Source organism: Lagopus muta, chromosome 7 (assembly GCF_023343835.1).
Source record: "Lagopus muta isolate bLagMut1 chromosome 7, bLagMut1 primary, whole genome shotgun sequence".
Taxonomy (NCBI): domain Eukaryota; kingdom Metazoa; phylum Chordata; class Aves; order Galliformes; family Phasianidae; genus Lagopus; species Lagopus muta.
The window spans coordinates 33,590,169-33,613,206 of NC_064439.1; the positions used below are offsets into that span (position 1 = coordinate 33,590,169).

At 37.3% G+C, this 23,038-nt stretch overlaps 1 protein-coding gene across 2 annotated transcripts in view; it reads right to left on the bottom strand.

Moving 5' to 3' along the window:
• The window catches only part of ANKRD28 (ankyrin repeat domain 28), a 106,753-nt gene that overhangs the window by 36,091 nt on the left and 47,624 nt on the right, over positions 1-23,038 (bottom strand). For both annotated transcript variants that reach the window (XM_048952203.1, XM_048952202.1), the window contains exons 3-4: positions 10,662-10,740; positions 484-554 (exon numbers count right to left, since the gene is read on the bottom strand). In XM_048952203.1, coding sequence (XP_048808160.1) covers positions 484-554; positions 10,662-10,740 — 150 coding nt within the window. The remainder of the gene's footprint in view (positions 1-483; positions 555-10,661; positions 10,741-23,038) is intronic.

Consider the following 23,038-nt stretch of genomic DNA (forward strand, 5'->3'; position numbering starts at 1 on the left):
TACAGTACTATCATTACTCATTAATGGAGATTCTTTGTCTTTTGTTTCTTAAATGTTTTTGCAGGTCTCATAGAATCATATATTTCTTCAAGTCTGAACAGACTAGTACGAAAAAAGACAGATTATGCTGCAAAAGCCATATTAAATCTTATTTTATCTCTAGTTCCCTCATACTGAACCATTCTGGTTACAAAAAACGTGCAGAGGAGTTCAGAATATTACACACACAATCTTTTCTGCTAGGAAGGTAGCATTTAATCAAAAAGCAAAGCTGAGAACTGTGTTTGTTTGCCCCCTTTCTTCCTACACAGACATATGATATACATGTACATACCATCAGCCTGTTAAACAAACCGGTGCAGGTGTTCTGCAATTCAAAACGTTGGGAGTAGTTGCATTTCATAAAAACTGAACAAAGAACAGAAGGTACTTCGAGACATTCTAAAATAATACAAAGCAGTTTAGAAGAAAAAAAAAGCATACCTCACTACAAGATGCCACAGCTCTATGCAGAGGAGTCAACCATTTGCTGTCTTTGGCATTAACTCTAGCTCCTGTAACAAAAAATGTAAGAACAGAATTAAACAACACACCTACAAAAAAGAATTAAATATTCTCAACTACAGTGAGAAAACTGTTGGAAGATACTTATTTTAGGCTTATTCGTATAGCAAACTGACAAAAAAAAAAAAAAAAAAAAAAGGAAAAGGAATCTTTTCTTTACCTGAAGTCTACCTTTTGAGAAGATTCTTTTAACACAGCATTTGTAATAATACTCTTCCATCAAAGTGAACTCATTTTTTTTCTACTTTTTTTTTTTTTTTTTTTTTTTTAGATGTAACACTCTACGCTCTTCTACATTTCTAAAGTCTGGTAAGAAAGACGGATTCCTGAATGGAGATCCAGAACCAAAAATCTCCTCTTTCACAATGTAAAGAAATTCTTCAATAAAACAGAGGAAGAAGCTGCAATCACTCCCCATGCCTCCAGTTTCCTTGTCCTTGTTCAATCTACTGTCTAAATACATAACAGAATGACACTCCCTCTACTACAGAGATTTGGAAACACATCTTTACTCCATCAGGTCACCTAACCCACCTCAGCTCCTCTTGAGCTTCCCTTCCTGAGTCAGACTGTAACAACCTCACCACTCTGCTTCTAAAACTGTACCCAAGAAAAAGCTGCCCTCCACAGGAAAACAGATTGCACAAACATCTGTTAGAGATACATGTCTAATTCAGGATTTTTTTTTTCCTTAATAATAACAGGAAAGACAATTTGGCAACTTTTTCCTGAAGGAAGCAACTTGCTACATGGTCAGAGCATATCTCTTTCTCAAGTTTAAAATACAGATGTTATTTCAGACCCAGCGTCATTTTTTTTTGTATGGAAAGAATAATAACTACTTTAAAAAAGGATGATAGACTAATGGAGCATGAAATGTTAAACGGGTTACTGGTTAGGACAGTCAGCTGAGAATGGGGTATTTTGATCTAAGCCTCCCGGATCTGTGCCAGTAGTGAAGTCCTTCCCAAACCAGGTAATCAAGAAACATATCTGTGCATACAAACACATGGTTGTATGTATCAGCAAAAAGATTTGGAGTCAATTTCATGCTTATCGTTTTGTGGTCAATTCTTTCTTTTCTGACATAAGAATACAACACAGAAGCTAAAAGTGGAAACAAACTCTCACTTTAATCCTAGATCTTCCAAGAACCAGACAGAGCCTGAGGCTTCTACCAGTTGGCTACAATTTCAAGGACTTCCTTCTTTCCTGCTCTAAATCTCAGAAGCTTTAGGTCTCATCCTATTTTCCAAGTGCTAAAGTTTTCGAAAAATAAGTTTGAAGAAAGGGGGAGAAAGTTCAAATCCATTTGAGAAATACATATTCTAACAATATTTTAAGAGACTTTATCTTAGCATTAAAATCTGCTTTCGCTAATCATCATGAGGATCTGATACATGGCACCAACATGTACTATAATGTACTATATTGTATCTAATTCTGCACAGAGCTCAATTGGAAAAAGCAAAACAAACAAAACTGATGGCTCTAAATGTCAACAGAATTGTCTTAGAATTTTTGGTAATCTTTCCCAAAAGATAATAACATGAATAATCAGTAACTGAAAATATTATCAGTTACGATATATCAGACAACTGCATCCAGTTCTTCTGTCCATCTTCCAGGCTATTTTTAGTCACTTCTTGGTTTAAGCAGACAAGACAAAAGCAAGAGCCAAAATGGTGCTCCACGCTTCATACCTAGAGCCAACAACCAAGGAATGAGGAGCTTCAAAATCAAATTTACTTCTATTTCTAACTTCAGGATACAAATGTCTTTGAAGTGTTTAAAGCAAATCACTGTGTAAGGGGAGTTACTAGGTTACTAACTACTGTTTCTATTTTCCTCAGGAAAATGCATTCTCGAAGTCTGAGATCAAGTCAGATCCACCCAGGTGACCAGGCGTGAGATAGGAGAACCACACCCAGCAGAAATGCATATTTCCATTGCAAGAAAGTGGCAATTTCCTAAATTCTAGTGAGAAAGTGCTTAGAGTTCAAGTTGCTCACAGGCTCAGCCAAATAACGTATTTCTAGTATGCTAACACAGAGTCAAAAATCCCTTGAGACTAGGAATAAATACAAAAAGATATCATAAAAGTATTTTCTCAGTAGTAAGTTAATTAAACTTATTAGGACTACAATACCATTATTATTATCAAATGTTGGGCTTTTTTTTGTTTTGTTTCTGGTAGGAAAAGAATCTAAGGAAATTTGAAGCAATAGTTAAAAGTAACAGGGCCCCTCAAAAGGACAAAACAATTCCCCTGCTCTGTAAGTGATCTTCCATTCAAAGACGAAAGTTTAGGACTTGCCATATTTATCAAATGAATATAATATCCAAACGTAAAGTAAGTCATCTTTTCAAGTGCACAAAAAGGTATATTCTCTTACAAAGGTAAAACAAAGAATTTCTGACAAGAGATCTGCATCTTTGTTGCACTCTTCTAAGGAGGAACCATCAAGTCTGCTTTTTCACAACAAACAACTCTTAAAGGAACTCCAAAAAAAAATATCTATGTAAGCACTATTTATGTAGGAATGCTATGGGAATCAAGAGAGCTGTAGCTCTACATAAAGAAATACAACAATCTCAATTCCCCTTGAGTTTCTCCAACAAGACACGTTGCCAAGAGTGATTTACATTTCACAACACAGCTTTTCCAGATAACCCTGTATCTGAGGACAGTCCCCCTCTAGGTTATTCTTTACTCCTTAGGAGGTGGTTTGGAGAAAACACTCCAGTTCTTCCCTCTCTCTCCTGATGCTCTGCAGAAGACAAAGCACCCTCAAACCTGTCGTATCGTGCAACAGAGATGAACTTTACATCCTTTGCCCTCCGAACCCCAGATCACTGCAAGTAAATGTTAGAAAATATATTATACCTTTAATAAATTGCCTTTTGCTTAAAGATGATTTGAACACATGCATGTGCATAAACTACTGGATTACGTTACCTCTATTGCTGCTGCACTAACCAGGGCATCTCTCACATTCTGAATGCCTTCTAATGCAAGTTCGGCAGCAATTTGATCTTTCAAGAGTGAGATTCATACCTCAGCCCTGGTTCTGTAAAGATTGCATATTCCAGACCCCAGAGGCCTGAACTTAACTCCAGAAAATTAAATTCAACAATTAAGATATTGCCCCTCACCATTTAAACCTCTTGACAATATTTTACGCATTTTCTTTACAGCTCTATTATTACATCCTTCATTAACAGCTGACACATTAAAACAGCTCAGTATGTATTTAATGTTTTTCTGGTTTTATTTTTTTAATTTTATTTCTTGTAATGCTGCAGAGCTTGTAGGAAAACGATTTGGGGGCTTGCAAGAAATATCAAATACAATACAACCATTATCTTTGCTTGAAATTAAAAATTGGTTATGTAAAAGCAACTCTCCTTTCAAACTAAACACTAATTTATTCCACTGTGTCTGTGTACTTAATTGAAATATTAAGCAAAATCTTCCAAATCTAGACCTAGAAAATTATGTCAGGCCATATCCATATGTCTCTCAGTACTCCGAATTGTGTTTCTGAAGCTCATGGTTACTGCACAGGTTTCAATATCCTTGCATGTGAGTGGGAGTTAACATCTCAGCACTTCTCTTGAAGAGACATCAATGAATGGTAGACTGGACAGGAAATTCTGCAAGAAACAGCCATACACTTTCTTAATTCATGAAATGCAACAGAACTATATGTAGCTGTCTGTCACCAAACCACCTCTGGTTTCCTCACAGAACAAACATTACTAGCTTCTGCCATGAAGTTCTCTTGCTCATTACCAGAAATCCAGAATTCTTCAAAATTTTAAGTTCCCTCAGAAGACTGATATGCATAACAGCTACAGCAGTTAATGCTTCACTGCCTGGAAATAGATTCAGAAAAGGAATACAATAAATACTGGCAAGACATTGTTGTCTTTGCTCACAGTACTAATTTAAAGTATTCAATTGCCTTCCACTATTCTGTGACCAGTATTTTTAGACTCTCAAGGACAATATTTTCCTTTAATATTGCACAAGATGTGTTAGAGATTGTACACTATCATAACAAATGAAACAAAACTATTTTCACTCACATATATGTAAATGGACACCTAGTGTTCTGTATTTGAAACTCTGAAAGCATGTTTATTTGAGAATAAAAGATGTAAATGAGATGTTCAGAATGTATTAAAAAACAAAAACTGAACAACCAACATGATTAACATCTAGAATACTGAAACAATTTTAGAAATTATCTTTATAGGAAGAGGATGTTTCCAATATAAATTATTGAGAATAAGCAATAGTTCACACTGTAATTAGATTCTATTTAACTATTTTCCTATGGGTTTGTATTGGCTTTCAAACTTTTCCCTTTTTGAATGATCAACTTTTTATCTAGGACTGTGAAAATACCTAACAGCAGCAGGCAGAAACAGCCAAGAGTTTACTGTAGAATGAACAGATGATGAAAACTTTTCCTCACACAGAAAAACATGCTAATACTTGGGGGAAGATGCTGGAAAAAATACAAACGTAAAGACTTAGGATGACAATTGAGGAATCAGTGAAATCTAGGTAATTGCTCATTGGAAAATTGGAAACTTTGAAAATTATAGCTGCAAAAATCATGAGTAAGACCTAACAGAAATAGCTTCTACCTATGAAGGGGGTAAATGTGCAACAGAGGATCTATAGAACAGTATAAAAAGAAAAAAAAAGGCCTGGATTGTCTTGATCAGCCACACCAATGCTTCAACAATCACCTTTATTTTTACTGTTTACAAATCCATAAGAAAACAAACAGAAAAACAACTGATAGAGAAATCAGGAGAAATGCTTGAAGAAAAACTATGCTATCCTCCAGAACTTGGCTGCCTCGTCACTATAAAAAGTCAATTTCCTTTCAGAACTTAATAGCTTTTGCTATCTCTCAGCTACCACACCCTGAGACTTCTGTGAGTAGCACAAGTTTCTCAGACTCTGGGAGCCATTGAACATCCATACTTTGGTGGACGAGAACCTGGACATGAGCCAGCAGTACACACTTGCTGCCCAGAAAGCCAACTGTGTTCTGCGCTGCATTAAAAGAGGCCAGCAGAGAGAAGGAGGTGATTGTCCCCCTCTACTTGGCTCTTGTGAGGCCCCATCTGCAGTACTGTGCCCAGGCCTGGGGTCCCCAGCACAAGAAAGATGCAGAGCTCTTGGAGCGGGTCCAGAGGAGGGCCACTAAGATGATCAGAGGGCTGGAGCACCTCTGCTATGAAGAAAGGCTGAGGGAACTGGACTTGTTTAGATTGGAGAAGAGAAGGCTTTGGGGAGACCTCATTGTGGCCTTCCAATACTTGAAGGAAGTGTATAAACAGGAGGGGGAATGGCTGTTCACGAGGATGGATAGTGATAGGACAAGGAGGAATGTTTTTAAACTAAGACAGGGAAGGTTTATGTTAGATACTGGGAGGAAGTTTTTCACCCAGAGTGTTGTGACACACTGGGACAGGTTGCCCAGGGAGGTTTGCCCATCCCTGGAGGCATTCAAGGCCAGGTTGTATTTGGATATGGATGTGGCTCTGGGCAGCCTGGTCTGGTGGTTGGTGACCCTAAGCATAGAAGAGGTGTTGAAACTAAATGATCATTACGGTCTTTTTCAACCCAGGCCATTCTATGATACTTTTTCCTAAGCTTCATTTCAACTCTCAAAAAGAAGTTAGAGCTGCTTCTTTTAGCAACGTTCTACAGCAACCACGGCTGAGGGCAGTGAAGCTAGGTCTGAACTTAAAACTGTGGCTCACATTGTTGAAGGAAGAGGAAGCAGCCAGAAGATAGAGACAGTGTAAAAAGAACCCCTGTGAAACCACACACCCTAGCATGTGGGTACATTTGCAACTGAAACTGAGGAAGCTTCGTTCCACTGATATGTTTGCAATAACAGTCTTTCAAACTGGATTGCCACTGCATGGATTGTTAATATTTGCATAGCTTAAGAATGAGATGAAAGAAACACAGCTGTAGTGGAACAGTGTAAGAAGGTCTTTATTATCTTCCAGAATATCGTTATTGTAACAACTATTTCCCAGCTTCAGATTCTTCCATTTTACAGCTGACCCAAGAAAAAGCACAACAAATACTTGTAAGCTGCCAAATCTTAATGAGACTAAGCCTGACTGCACATTCATGTCTGCTGAGCTCTGTGCAGTGAAAACATCGGGTTAAGCAAACAGAAATGCCTCATGCTAGTATTTAAGTGTCAATGTAGTAACAGTAACTAAACCTACTCAAAAGTAAACACTGTAACTCATGTTTCTCCTCATGAAGTGTGAAGACTTCAGCGAAAGCAATAATAGTTTACATGGCACAAAGAAGCAAACTCGAAGAAAGTTACTAGTTGAGAAAACATAATGGAAGATTAGAAGTTTGTCCTGCTCCTCTCACTTGGCTGAAGCGACAACTCTGTGTTAAAAAAAAATGAAGTAGGACCAATGGAAAAAAATGTATTTTTAAAACAGGAGGAGCCTCAGCATTACAGTCCACTTGCAGGACTTAGCTGAAAGGAGGGCTTGAGTCTTTATAAGGACTTAGCTGATAAAAATCAGTTCCTGACATTCAGTTAAACAGTGTCTAAGTTATGCTGCTTTTCTACTTCTCATAGTCTGTCATCAAGTATTTATATAATTAAATTCAGTACACCTACAAAAAGTAAACAGTACCAGGATGCTGAGTTGTACATATATTGTAATAACAGAACTTTGATTAGTGTTATAACTCTTCACAGAGTAATAGAAAATAAAATGTTTCTAAAATTATTAGTGACGAAAAATGATCTTTTGTTCCATCATTCTGTAGACTATAAACAAGCGCCTTTATGCCTCAGATATTTACTGTTCACCTTCCTACCTAACAAACTTAGTAACACTAACTGCACAGTTAGCTACAATCTGGAGGAGAGATGATCTGAACATCCAGATTTCTGCAGAACACAGTGCTATCATGATCTGCTTGGAAAACCCTTCAGAATCCTTGCCCAGGTGAAATCACAGATCAACCCCAAATGCTGGTGAAAAAATAATTCATTCAAGATCTCAAAGCCAAAATGATCATGCTTATAAGACTGAAAACTTACTCCACAGAACTCTGTAAAAAGACAGAATTAGTTTTATCTTCAGAATGTGAAGTAAGGGTTGCTCACATCTACAGTAAAGCAGTATGAAGTAACAGCAATTTATGACCCAAAATCCATCTCTGAAGGGATGTAAAAGAAGTTCCAGTGAAATTTTTGAAAGTATGTCTGTGTAACAGACGATACATGCTTTAGCAAAGAATAGAGAATGATGAGAAAGAATCAGAAAAGAACCACTGAGTAGAAGTGGTTCAGTAACTGACTTCAGTAATTTTGATGTCCATTTCAAAGGAATAATAAAAAACTCAAGGCAAACAGTTCCCAGAGGATTGCTGGCTTAGCAGGAAAACTTCAGAGTGGTTCTTAAGAACATACCAGCACAACTGCGTTAGAAGACATTACAAGTTACAAAGTCAACCTTCCACGTGGTGAGAAATGTCAGGATGAAAATAGCCTACAATACTTGTTTCAGTTCCCCATGAGAACATATTACATTGGTCAATTATAAGGCACACCATCTTTACATGCAAATTTACTGAACGCAGAAGATTTCTAGTCAAATATGTTAGTTAACTGCTTTCTCACTGTTCAAAAAGTGGTTGCAACATGACAAATTTCCTTCAAACTTTACTGTAGTAACAGATGTCCTTTATTTGCTCCCCAGTGTTCACATTTTATAACAAAATGTAACCTAAATCCGTCTCCAAGGAGAGATTTGATCTCCAGCTGAACCACAATAGATGAATTTTCTGTATCTTTATGAAATTGAGAAAATAAATACACTTATGATCTGTTAAGTGGTTCCAATTAAATTCCAATTACAAGATGGAAGTTGGACAAAAACCTAGACCCAATCTCTCGGAGAAGTACTGGTGCAGTGCTTCAGATACAGCTGCAAGCACTCTCACTACACAGATGACAAGATGTCAAACCCAGCATTCAGAAATGAACACTAATTAGTGACTTCTTTTTAAAGAGTCTCATTTGAGCTGTTTGCCAAAGATTCCTGACTGTAAGTAGGAAATATTACAGATCAGTGCCCAAGTACAGCACAGCCTGTCAAACCAAACAGTCTTAACATGAAGATATCACTTTCTCACCCACTGAATGGATCCTCATCACTCTCTCACAAATGCAGCAACACTGCAGCTGTGCCTCCTTCACTTTAAACCCCCAATTCACTCCCCGATCACCCCTCCTTTGGGAATGTGAGGCACTACTGCAGAAAGACACAATCACATCATTCACATCCACAGCACAATGCGAGAGCACATGCAGGTTAGACCAATACTGCCTCAACAGTCCACAGCATTCAAAGCTCTTGATACTATTTTAATTGTTTTATGTAAGCAAATTATCATTTTCATTAATTAGCATTTATCTGAGTATCAATGCCTCCCAGTCCTCCTGAACAATCTCTATATGCACAGCAGCAGCCCACATCCTCTCCTCCGTGCAACAATTCAATTTTGTACTATGTGTGCAGTGCTAATTTTTAGTTTTCCGCTTCCCCTCTTTGTTCTTCAATTTTTCATCCACTTACTCCCAGGCTGCATGCCCAAATAGCATCACTAACCTTTCTTCTCCAATTATTATTGCCCAATCAGAGTCTTATTACATTAATATCCAAATAAAAACGTCTGTTCTACCACTAGCCTGAGAGGAGGAGTGATGGATTCTCTTCAGCCCCAGTTCTGGTGACTGGACTCAGCTCACCCACACAGATCAGAAGCTTCACTCCCAGAAGCAGTTGACTACAACTTCACAAAATTTGTAACATGGCTAATTATTTTTATATCACTGTGAAAACCTCAACAAAAAAAGAAATATCCTTGCCAAATTCACAATATCCTCTTAGAACAGAGAGATCATTGTATATTCTCAAGAGTCACAAGAACTTGTTTTTCACTTGACAGGGATGAACAGCATGCTTTTCTGACCCATCTTGTCAGCAACACAGTTGAACTTTTCTGGAGAAATTTTTCTTACATGATCAAAAAATTTTAAACTATGACATATTTCCCTAAGAAGTATATAGTTATACAAAATGCCACATTAATTATAATCATGTATATAATTACATGTAATATATAGTGGAAATGTTACATTTTGCTAAATTATAAATAAATTAAGTCATACCTGGCAATTTCAATTGAAAATCTGGAGGCAACTCCTATATACTTACAGTGACACTTACTCAAAGTAAAATTTGCTATTACAGGTTGCAATGGGGGGAAGGAAAAATAGCCAACTGTGCATGGGTAGTGTTTGCCATTAAGCAGACTGAGCACCTAAGAAGTTCTGCGGGACAAGCTTTCATCTTTGCATCTAACCTTAGAGCATCATGAACTTAGCTACCTGACGGGTAAGTCTGTCCAAGATTAAAGACAATCAATTCAGTAGCTCAGTCATCAAACTGTGTTTTTAAGTTCTTTTTCAGTTTGTTTTTCTTCCTTTTTAAGCTTAAAATGCACTGTCTTACAAAACCTGTGCACTGTTTTAGTGAAAATAAATAGAAAATGAGAAAAGCAGTTTTAAAATTTCTGGCCAAACCGATTTATATCCTCTGCATGTAAGCAATAGCAAAAGATAATTAAGAAAATATATCACCAATTTCAGATTCTGTTTTCTACATTCACTTTTTTTTTTTCTGAAGGCCAATTTAAGACCAAAGCAATGCTGCAAACATCTACACGTAACACAAACATTATTACTTCTTTAAAGTGGAGTATCTAAAGCTGATCGAGCTACAAATAAAAAGAAATATAACTGAAAAAGCTTTCTACCAAAAGCATTTTAGAGCAGAACTACACAGTATTGTAACACTGATAAGCGAAAAACCCAAACTGTCAGTATAAGCTTCTTCAGATTTTAGTACATTAAATACCTCAGTAAAAGCTACACAAACTAAGATGTGCATAAATAATTTTTTGAATGTGCATAGAGGTAATTTTTTTTTCCATTAACAGGAACAGAACATACCAGATAAAATAAGCAGTTCAATAATTTCTGCATCTCCCAGATAGGCAGCAGCATGTAAAGGGGTCCTTTTCTCATTATCCTGTGGTAAGAGGGGGGAAAAAAGGTTTTATTCAAAATAAAAACTGTGTTTTAGCATTCTGCATGAGTTATGAAAAAACACTGCATAAAAATGCATCTTCCAAATATTACACATTTTATATTTTAGACAACATTGTTACTCTAAAGATGTAGGCCACATTTATTAAGACAAGCACACCTCTCCCTAAGGAACTGTTACACCTACACAGTCAGCTAGCACGTTTTCCTGAGGTACACAGGTTGACAGATACTCATCACACCTGAAGATAAACCTATCAGTCAGAAATCACCACTCACTTGTCTCCAGAAACATGAACTTAAGGCTGTTCTGCATATTTAAAAAAAAGGTGCTTCACCTCTATATATTGGTGTGAAATGCTTTCTTTGGGAAGTTGAATGTCAACTTCAGCAATTACTTTGAAAATAGAAAATAGAAAAGAAACTGGAGTGAGTACAGGCAGAAATGTAGAGATTTCAACTGATTTGTTAACTGCAGATGAGCAAAGAGGAGGAGGAGATACAGTTCATTTTGCAGAAGCACTCCAGAAGATACAGATAAGATCCAGGAATGTGGATAACTCAGGCTGATCTTGTGTCCTTCTGAACTTACAATTAAGCAAGAACGTTAACAAACACAGAATTTAACAAAAACAAGAACAAAAATCAGCCAGTTTGCTCTTTAGGGGATGGCTGCTGAAAAACTAGAAAAGAAACCGATCTTCATGAGCATCCGGGATTAAGTTCTCCTTAGATTTCCAAAGCATTTTAGTAGAGCTTGAAACACACTGTGAGGTCAAGGGAGGAAGAATCAAGATGACAACAAGCAATGAATTTTAAGTAGCGAGACATTTCTATTAATTCAATTGTTGATAATTTCAGAAAATTTCATTTTGATTGACCTCTTATTTATGAAGATTTGCTAAAATCACTGTAATTGGTGAATTCCTATTTGAGAGTCATTAGCATGCAGGAAGAAAACTACAAGTACGAGGCAGGAGAGATCCGATAGCAAAGAGTTACTGCTGGAACGTACAAGACAACTTCACAACTCAGCACATTCCAAACTCCACAAAAGAAAGCAACAAAAAGCACACACAAACCCACCGCTCTTATCTGCTGCTTAACACTGTTTTGTCCCTGCTCAGAAAAAGTTCAAATCACATATTCACCATACTATCAATGTTTCCTAACTTCATTTTTCTGAATTACTCAGGGGGGATTCAACACTGAGCAGTATGCAACCAGGCACTGATGCACCATGAGTAAGCAACTAATAGTACATATTTATCATTAACACCACATAGTGCCAGGATGTCTCAACTGTAGATTACACAACTTCTGACAAAAATTAAATAAAAGACAGCTCCTGGCACTGAGGATTTGAAATGCAGGAGGAGGGAAAAGTAAACAAGAGTGGAAGCACAAGGGAAACATTAATACACACATTAAGCTTGCTGTTCCTCCAGCCCAAAGGAAGGGAACAGTAACCAGCACTAAAAAGCAGCTTTCCTTCCTCCTATCTGGGAACACTGGGGTACTGTATAATAACATGCAATCCCACTTGAGCCTGTTTGATAACATTAAAGTGCCCACAACCTACAGTACAAAAATGAGTGTAACACTTCACTGTCTTCAACCTCGCTGTAGAACTAGAGCAAATAAGACAAGTCATGAATACCCCTTTCTGTAGAGAAATATTCTCTTAAGAACACAACCAAAGACCACATACCTCATCTCAGTGATAAAAGTTGTGCAAGCAGTCAAATCTGATCTATCAGAAATCTTTCAACACAAAGGGACAGAATGAAGTTGCTTGTTTAGAGAAATGTTAACTACCAAGCCTCTGTATATTTTTCTGAAACACTGATGATCCAAATTTCTGGTGAATCCAACTCATATTTCCCCAAATCCTGCCTCTACTAAAGGGAAAGAGTTGAGTATCATGAAGCCACCAAGACATGGAAGCAGCAGTGTCTAAAAAACTCAAACCCAACTCCTGATTTTGCTGAGATGCTCACATCCTCATATCCTGGGCCAAATCCAGGGCTTGCTATTTCAGCAATTCCAAAGCCCAAGGTCTATACCAATTTCAAATGTTCTGCAAGTTAAAAACACTTTTGTCTGACTCCTTCCTCAGTTTCACAGCTGTAAATTTTTATTTTTTTTAAATAACTTGCATGTGGGAGAATTTTCATTTCAGTAAAGAACCATTTTTCAGATGATCTTATTAAAAAAAAAAAACACAACAAAAATAACAGAAAATCTGCATTCAGTAAGCTCTCATCAGCATGCACATGTCAGCTTCCTTTAAAAAAAAATCCAACTTCATTCAAATTGAAGACTTACATTTCATTGGTGAATTTTAATAAAAGATATCAGGGTAAAATTAAAGAAAATTTTATACTTTATATGCGGCTAAAACACTGCCATACAGATCAACTACTTCTTATTTTAAAAGAGTAATCATTTGAAGAACAAATTTCATCAGCAAATTTAAAAACATAAGCATTAAAATCATTACAGCAAGTAAAATTAATCCAGCTTTCAGTTTTAAGAAGCAACTTTGTGAGCTAACAGTTTGCAGCACTGGTGCATCATACTAACACAAACTGGCACACAAACGGCCTTAGCGTTGTTTCTTCAATATCAGGAACTTAAATGACACCAAAAGGAACATTCCATAAAAAGAAGTTTTGTACATAAAGCTACAGAATATCAAACCCTGTTGGTACTTCGCCATTTAAAACACTGCACTATTCCTAGGGTAGCCTTTGGCAATGAAGAACAACATTTTTTCCAATTTAAAAACGTGCAAAGGAAATCAGCATATGACAGCTCTAAAGATCCTATGACCTAAGGCTGGAATAAAATACTAAGATCCAGGAGTCCAACCACTGACCCATCTCCACCCAGGCCCACTAACCATTTCCCTCAGTGCCATGTCATACTCATTTCTTGAAAACCTTCAGGGATAAAGATTCTATCATCTCACTGGGCAAACTGTTCCAATGCCTCATCACTCCTCCTGAGAAGATATTTTCCCAATCTGAACCTCCTTGGTGCAACTCCCTCTTGTCCTGTGGATGTTATCTGGACAAAGAGGCTGACCCCCTCCGTGCCACAGCCTCCTTTCAGGCAGCTGTAGAGAGTGATAAGGTTTCTCCTGATCCTTCTCTTCTGCATACTGAATAACCCCACTTCCCTCAGCCTCTCCCTATAAGACTTGTGCTGCAGAACCCTCACAGCTCTTTACAACTCTCTTCTTCTTCAACAAACTTAGAACAAAAGCAATGCCTCCCTTGTGACATAAAATATTGCCTTTCACTATTTCAACAGGTATTTCCATGAAGTAAAACAACAGAGAAATTTAAGGCTAAATTAAACATACAGCATTTGCTTCTACCTATTCTTTTTTCTTCTTTTTGACTATGTATCCTTCCAGATAAAAATTATCTTTGTGTGGGTACTGTCTTTGCAAGCAACTCAGAGTTAAGTTAGTGAGAAAGAGCTTCTGGTCACTCCCAGGTTCACTGATAGTACATATGAACGCAAACATAAAATATTTGCAATTCTTTAGTAGCATCAAATATCAGAGGGGTCGCTCTCAGTATCAAGTCACCAGTGCTGCACTTAAAATACACTGAGATACTCTGCAGATTCTGAGACAGATTTTAGAATCACCCTTTTATAAAACAGAATGATTGCTTACTCTAAATATTTTTTCTTCCTTTACCCAAAATAGAATGCATCTAAATGCTCAGCTTCTTCGTTTAAACTTCATAACAGTTAGCTTAGGTACACAGTTGAGGCCATCGTAATTGGGGATGCTAGTTCCTTGGAAGGATGTCCAACAAAGCATTAATTACTGTCAACTGAAAGTACTAAAATATATCTATATATATAGATATAGTATATAAATATATATAGTACTAGAGTTTCCAAACGCGTAAATCTGTAACAAATAACTTCATTTCCCATCTCTATCCTGAGTGTAATTTATCTGAGATTTTTTTTTCCTCAGGTTTTCTTTATTTTTTTTTACTCAATTGTCAGAACACCCTTTAAATTATTTGAAATTCATAGCTTAATTAGAACATATAACTTGATGTTGTAAAAAAAAATAAATTTCCAACTGATTCTGACTAGCAGCATTTTAACAAGCAAAACTGTATCTTCTCCTATCTCAAACTTAAAATGTACCTCCAATATAGTGAACAAGATATAAAAAAAAAACCCTCTCTTCTGCATACTTAAAAAGGATGAAAGCATAGCATTAGCCACAAAAATCAAATATATATTAAACAGCTACCAAAAAAGTATTGTTTGAATCCAGATAAGTACCATCATAGCTTGAAAAGACTAGATTTGCCTTGCTGATTTCATTAATTGCTTGAACCATGGCTCATGCTAGTATTTTCATAAACACTTGAATTGCATTCATAAGGAGCATTTCAGAAAGCCCACGCTAAGCCTTCTGTAATAATGGCATTATCACTAAGCCTTATTGTATTTTAGGACATATCCTCTTTATAGAAAATATTAAGACAGCAAATCTAGCAAGTAAAAGAAAAGGCTGTTCTGTACATAATGCTAGGGAAACACTAACTTTCCTCCCCAAAATTTCAAAATCAAAATCAAATGCTCAGCAATTGCAGGTGGATAATCCAAAGAGCTACCCAGGTTTTGTAGATAGGGATATTTCAGAAACAGGATGGAGGTTTGGCATGGGCCTGTCCAAATGGATGAAAGTGGGATGAACCTCCACCAACTCAGAGACATTAAAAGCTATACAAATTGATCTGATCTACTCTTATTTAGTCATTAAAGGAAGTGATAAGAATTTTGGCTGCAGAAAATTGTTACCCATATCCACATTTCCTCCATGGGAAAAAGAACTTTTAGGTAGGCAACTCAGGCTGTAGCAACAGCGACTGACTGCAATGTGCTCTGTATCAGGACGGATATCCCTTCCTTTTTTGGCTACTGTGACAGCCCAGGCAATCACCTTGCTGTCCCAGTATGACCTGGAGTATACCTAAACTCTTCAAGAAACACTGCTGGTCAAACAAGTTTTACCTTCACCTAGAGGAAAGAACTACACTGCCTTGTGCACCCCATTCCACATTATGAGACAAATGGGAGGTGAGGGAAAAGAACTCCCATTGCATGGCTTTGCTGCCTGGACATACCTTGCAATCCCTGATAAATCCTCATTCAACTTAATGCCTTTGGGCATTTTTTAAAGAAACTTCCAGAATTGAATTTCCAGTTCAAATTCACAGAGTAGCACTGAAATCCATGGAAAATGATATTCTTCCTATTCAGTTAAGGATTATTTGATTAACTCAAATAACAAATCTAATTAAATAACTTGTCTTCACTGAACCACTGCACAAAGTTCATGCACAAAATCTGATTTAAAAAAAAAAAAAAAAAAAAAGCACATTCAAAAGTTGGGTCCTTTGTAAAATGCCTGAACAGTAAGAACAACTTAGTGGGAATCATTCAAACTAAGTTTGCACAGAAAAATAAAATCAAGCATTCATACATATATAAAACTGATAAATACTATTGGAACATTCACTCATATTCAACTTTCTTTTATTAAAAATTCTTTTTAAAACATATGTATGGTTGTGTAAACTCAGTATTTTTAAAAATAACACCTGGAAATTTCTTTAATAAAGACTGTATAAATAGTACGTGCTCTTCAAGTCACACAAGCAAACATGTCAAAGAAGGTTCAGTGCTCTCATTCAAAAGGCTACTTGGTCTTTGACATTTCCGCTCAGTAGAACAATTTCACGGGATGAGAACAGGAAAAGAGGTAGAAAATCTGCCACTTCAGCTAGTATCGAATCCCAAACTTCATGTACATAACGTGTTAGCAAGTGTGATTCTGAATGCTGGTGGATGCTCTATCATAAAAAAGACTGGCAGAAAAGGAAATTGAAGTTCAAAACAATATTGCTAAGTAACAGTGATTTGGACAACTTTTCAAAAACCTGATTCTTCAAATGTCTGATGTTTTATGTCCTTTATGCCTTAAACTGATGTGATAACAAAATTGTTCACACATGACTGTAAAGCTGTGGCCACAAAAGCTAACACATGAAAAATAAAAAATGAGTCACATCTTGCACAAGGATCAATTACTAACATTCAGTCTGGTCTATGACTTTGAAAGCAGGGTACATAGCCAGCTAAGCAATCAGAAAACAAGAGTAAAAATTTCTTGACTCAAGAAGTAACGTCTCCCCTCATACTGCCAACTTCCCCCCAAAAGCAAAAAAAAAGCCAACACAGAAGTCACATTAGTTTAATATGGTTAAGATATTTAAACCATGAGATTCAGCTCATGAGCATGTCTTGTTTTCAAGGTCATTTTAAAGTACTAAATCTTCAGAAATATAATAATAAAATAGCTGTGTTTGGTGGAATGTAGCATTTTTGTTTCATTTGGGTTCTAGAAAAATGCTATTTTTGTATGTTGATGACAAAAGAAAACACTGAACTTTCATTAAAGCAATACTACTTGGTAACTTGTAGGTAAGTATTTCAGGAGACATAATAAAAAAAACAACTGAAAACATCTGTATATCTTCATGCCACTCTCCAAATGTTATGTTTTGAAAGTATGAAGCAGAGTGCAGGTTTTGTAATGCTCTTCTTGCTTCCACGATTCTTGTTAGTTAGGTTTCCATGTAAGGAACGACCACAGCTCACAGGAAAAGCTGAGTCTCGGTATTTATTCTACAAAGATGTACACAACTGTTTTTGCCCAAATTACGAAGCCTAGAACTTGCTGTGAGTGAAGTCAACAATCAACTTGTGTACTGAATAAGGACATGAATAACTGAGCAGGCTTTGTGAGCTACTCCCATCCTCTTTGAGTTCCAACAACCAAGAATTTGGTCCCGTTTATCACTGACAAATGCTACTAAATTCTTGTCCAATATCTGGAACAAATGAAGACCTGTTCTCTACTCTTTGATATGATGGACTCAATCTTACAGTACAGCTGAGATATTTGGGACTTTTTTTTTTCCTTTAGCTCAGGAATTAAAACAGAGCAACTCTTGTGGCCAAGATTACTCACTAAAATATTAGATTGTGAAAAAAAAATTTAAAAATGATACAGAAATTAACCTCTCCCAAACATAAAACCTCTCTAGCACTTGAAACTATCCTATGCTTAGAAAAATCAACAAATAAAAGATATGATAATCTCATGAAAAAAATACTTTCCCTGGGCTTTCCCTTTCCCAAATGTCAAATATACCATTTGTAAACATCTATCTGGAACATAGGGTGGGGAAAAATCCAACAAGCTTTTAATTGGATTGTAGTTGTCAATAAGACAAATAAATAAACCAAGCTATTCTAGAGGGGAAAAAAAAAAATAAAAGCAGAATGCACATACACAGGCATTATGAGGAATATTATGTAACAGAGCCTGTGCTCATGAAGCAGGCTGAAGAAGGGCTAGCAAATGCCTTGTCTCACCCTATGATCCATCTGTAGTATCTAAGGATACAAATAAGAAAAGATGCCAAGAAAGAAAACAGGATAATAGTCTCTGTTCATGCTCCAGTGAAACATCACACCACACTAGGTAAGGTATGCACATCTCCACCCTGGTTTAAATCCACCATATTACGTTCAGGCCAGTGACACTTTTGTTCAGAAAAGCTGAGTTTTTTGCTTTCTTATTACAAATGCTAGTGTTAGCATGACATCCCTGAATGTGTCTGATGTAAATCAGGCACTCATCTCACTAACTGCACTGTCTTGGTGACAGAAAAGCGCTTTTTTCAGGTTGTGTTTAAATGTTAATACTTCTTTCAGTACTTGAAACGATCTTACAAGCAGGAGGGGGATTGACTTGTACACTGTCCGATGGTGACAGGACAAGGGGGAATGGCTTTAAACCAAGAGGGGAGACGTTATGAAGAAATCTTTTACTCAGAGGATGGTGAGGCACTGGCACAAGGGTGCCTAGAGAAGCTGTGGTGCCCCATCCCTGGAGGTGTATGGGGCCCTGGGCAGCCCAAGCTGGTGGGTGGCAGCCCTGCCTGCAGCAGAGGGTTGGAACCGGGTGGGCTTTAAGATCCCTTCCTATCTGAAGCCATTCTATGACTCTCTGATTCAGTGAATGGTGCTGAGAAACAACTTCACCCCTCACACCCAACAAGGGTCTGCAACAGAAAATGACAAGTCCTCAAATCTTCCACTGCACTTATTGTGTGGCCCGACACAGTGTGAGCCCCCCTCCTTGCAGCCTCCTCCCCAGGCGCCTCTGGGACGGCCCTCCCATAGAACGGGAGCAAACAAATGATGCTTTCGCCGCCCAGTTTTTGATTTACACACAGCCTTCCCTGGAGTAGATTTAAAGGACTGATTATTGATGCAGCATTAGACGTTCCACTAATACATGAGATAGCTTTAGGCACTTGCAAAGCAGGGAAAACTGTTTTGTACAAAGTTACACTGCATACGCATGCGGAGTTTTCACATGGGAAGTTACTATAAATAATCAGTAAATTCAAATCCTCTCTTGCTATTAACAGCAATGCATTCTTTAAGGACTGTGTCGATGTTGGATGTTAACACACATTAAGTCTACAGAGCTTTATTCTTCTCTCTGCTCTTGGAGCAGGGATGTTCTGTTCTCAAATACCAGAGCCGTGCATGACAGGCACAGCAAGTGCCAGGAGCAACCCCAGTAAGCTGGAACTATTCAAGGCCTCGCCTCTAGTTTGTTTTGTAAAAGCAGCAGGAAATGTGAAACTTCTAATACTGAGTATGTAAGTACGGTTATAATCACTAAAAATAAAGTGACACATCACACATGATCTATAAAATCATTATCTCTAACAAGAATCACATTGGAGATTCAAACGCAGAAATTTCAAATGTGTTTCAAGAATTATCTAATTATTCATGGTTCTTTAAATGGATGCCATACTAAAGGATAGCAATGACCGGAACAAATCTTGTCTGTCAAAACCCCAATTACTGTAAAACAAATTCAGTGTACAACCAATAGAGTAAAAAGACTGCTATGCAGAAATCCAAGCTTGTTTGCCCAGTTTAGCAAACAGTATAACCACATTAACATAGAGCTAGGCAAGCTTGCTAGGCCTGATGAGAAGCAGAATCTAATTAGCACCAGTAGCACGCCATACTAATATTAATTCAACGCTAAGTCTCTAAAAAAATATTTCTCATTTTTTGTAAAAAGTCTTCCTTTAAGAAGAGTCCTATTCTATGCAACTGGTAACTTCCTGAGTTATCCAAATAACACACCGTGCCAGGCAGCAATTTGCTGATGTTAGTAAGATTATCCTGCAACTCTGTTGAAGGTTTTATTACATGGCTCCAACAAGAGCGATAACTCAATACACTTGAAAATCTCATTTGCACAGAGTAAATATGACGTTACCAACAGGATGCAGAGGATTATTTCAATTTGGACTGGCAAGGTTCTGTCACTCAGAATTCTGATTCAGAAGTAAAATGCTCACTTACAAAGCTTTGTATTTTAAAACATTCTAAAACATTTCCACACCAGAAAAGGAACTCAGTGCAATGTGGACATACTTTATATTGAGGCTGAAAAGCATGATTCACTCTCAAAGCCACATTAAAAGGAAATAAGCTATCTGATTATTCATTACAGATGATATGCTTGGAAAACATCCCACACTAATGAACAGGAAACCCCAAACCGTAATATAGTTAAGTAACATAAAATAACTACTATATTATGAATTTAAATTTTTGAGTAGCTAATGGATATTCTTACAGTACCCAGACACAGTACACAACATGCTGCACATTTCCACAACACTCAGAAGAATTAGGTCTCCACAGTTCCCCATTTCTTGGAATTAACCATGCTTCAGATCCATGAAACAGCCTCTTAGCAATTGCTCTAGAAACAGACGAAACTTTCCTACAGGGAAAGCTTCCCTATATTCCCTGCAGCTAAGTATCTTCTTACCCCCTTCAGATACTTAACATAAACATTCCTGAAAAATGAAGTTATGAAAAGCTTAACTCGATACCAAAATAACACCTGGATATTCCCGTATGGTAGCGATAAATTCTATCAACTGCCTTAAAAACAACTCACTGAACTCGAGCATGGGTATTGACAGTAATTTTTATAAGTTAACTTTGTATCTTTTTAATTAAAAAATCTCACACATTTATGTGTGCTATGCATATTATGCCCTTTTAAAAGCCAAACCGTAGATCTTCTTGCAAATGAACTACTCCAGCACCATGTTACACACTGATGCAGAGGAGCACAAACACTCTCAAGAAATAAGATTCCTCACAGAATTTTCCTACTATTTCTGCACATAGAAATAAATGTCAATTAAGTGAATGCTGCAGGAAGCAGGAGAGCCTCATGACTCATCATCAGGCTGGTCACACAGTAAATGTGAGTTCCTGTTTTTGGTGGAAACATCAAGAAAGTTCATTACAGAGAACATCTACCATCAGAAAGCTATGAAGTTCATTGAAATACACACTGAAGGGAAGTCTGAGCAAAAAGAAAAAAATAAGGAGAAAGAAGCATCTTGCTATAATTTTATGGCTGTATTTTATTAAAAGCCCAAAGACAAACAAGATAGGATAGGTGCTATCATGAATCCTTAAGATTATATATTTTCTTCAGTATCACATGTAAGAAAAATGTATTTGCTAATACCTCAAGCAAAATAAAATCATAACAAATTAGATACAGTCACTAACTGGTTAAAATGTCTTCAGCTACTTGGAAAAGCTCTCTCAATTCTTATTAGAAATCCATTCTAATAAAGATGATAGGTACAGCTTCTGTTGGTCAGATGTTAACAAAAACTGCTCAAGGAACAGTTAGCAGTGGAAGTGTCTGAAGACATACCCTATTTGTTTTATGATTTACTGCAACCTCAGCTTCACCTGCTGCTCTCTGTGAGGTCTCACAGGCACACAGTTGCTATTAGAACATTTCTCCGACTCCAATACAGCTTCTGAAATTGTGTTCTGAATAGAAACAGCAAGGCACGAGTTGCTGTACCAAATCAAGGTCTGTTTCTGAATAGTGGGTTTAATTGGAGATATTATCATTACTCATATTTGTTTATACAGTTATATTTAATTTTCTCTCTGACCTCCTGCAATGATTTCAAAGGCCTGTTTCCACTGACAGCTGATCATGTGTTTAGATGAGCTACCCTTTGGGGCACTCCAAAAGTAATGCCTCACAATTTATTTCCATGGAAACTACAACAGACACAGAGAGCACAACACCACTATTTCATAGAGTTAATTCTCAGCTACAAACATAGTCACCACCATTAGCTATGCACTTTTTGCCAGCAATGAACAAGAACCTGCCTACCATGCTTGTAGAAAACTGCACCAGTAGAGGTGACCCTATCACTGTCAGCACTGTTGAAATGCACCACACACTGCCTCATCCACTGCTTCACTGGTTGGTCTCCCTAAATGTTCAGCAAGCACCAGTGAAATGTCAATGGGAGCAAATCTTTCTGCATAGAGGAATTTAATGACATTCTTTTGCTTCATCTGCGCTTGCCTGCAAGATGCCATTGTGTCAGACTGCCCCCTCTGCTGCCATCTGTCACATGGCAACAAGTAACAGAATATTGGTGGGAGGTTTCAGCTTCTGCTGTCATACCACCAACATCCTCCTCTGACATCCTGGACCAATTGAATGAGATAGGAGACAATGATTTCAGACCAGCCTTCGTAGATGAACGTATACCCACATGTACACCTATGGCTTTTCAATATAGAGGTTTTACTTGTAGGAAAACTCACATCCAGTCACAGTGCTGAACAGTTCAAAGGATGAAAATGACTTAAAGTAACTAGAGCCAAACTCAAAAGTTATAACTCATACGTTCTCATCAATTCCACAAAGCCTTTCAAATTCACAGATATCCTTAACATTACTTGGATTAAAAAAAAAGTTTATAATCTGAACTGCTAAGATAGGAGGTCAAACAATACAAGAAATACATCTGTATAAAAAAATCCACCACTCTTCAGAATGTGTTACATTTTTTTCTGGATGCTTTGTTAATTCCTTCCTGACATTCACGTCAGCAAAGCAGGAGCGATGGAGCTGCCCGCACAGTCTGTGCTGCCAAGGAGCACAATAAGATGCTGCCTCACAGCATCAAAGAGCTTAGCCCACGTTTTTGTTGCCAACTGTAGCTGCCAGCATAAAAGGTCTTCATGCAAACAGTCTACACTGCCTACAATGGACTCAACAA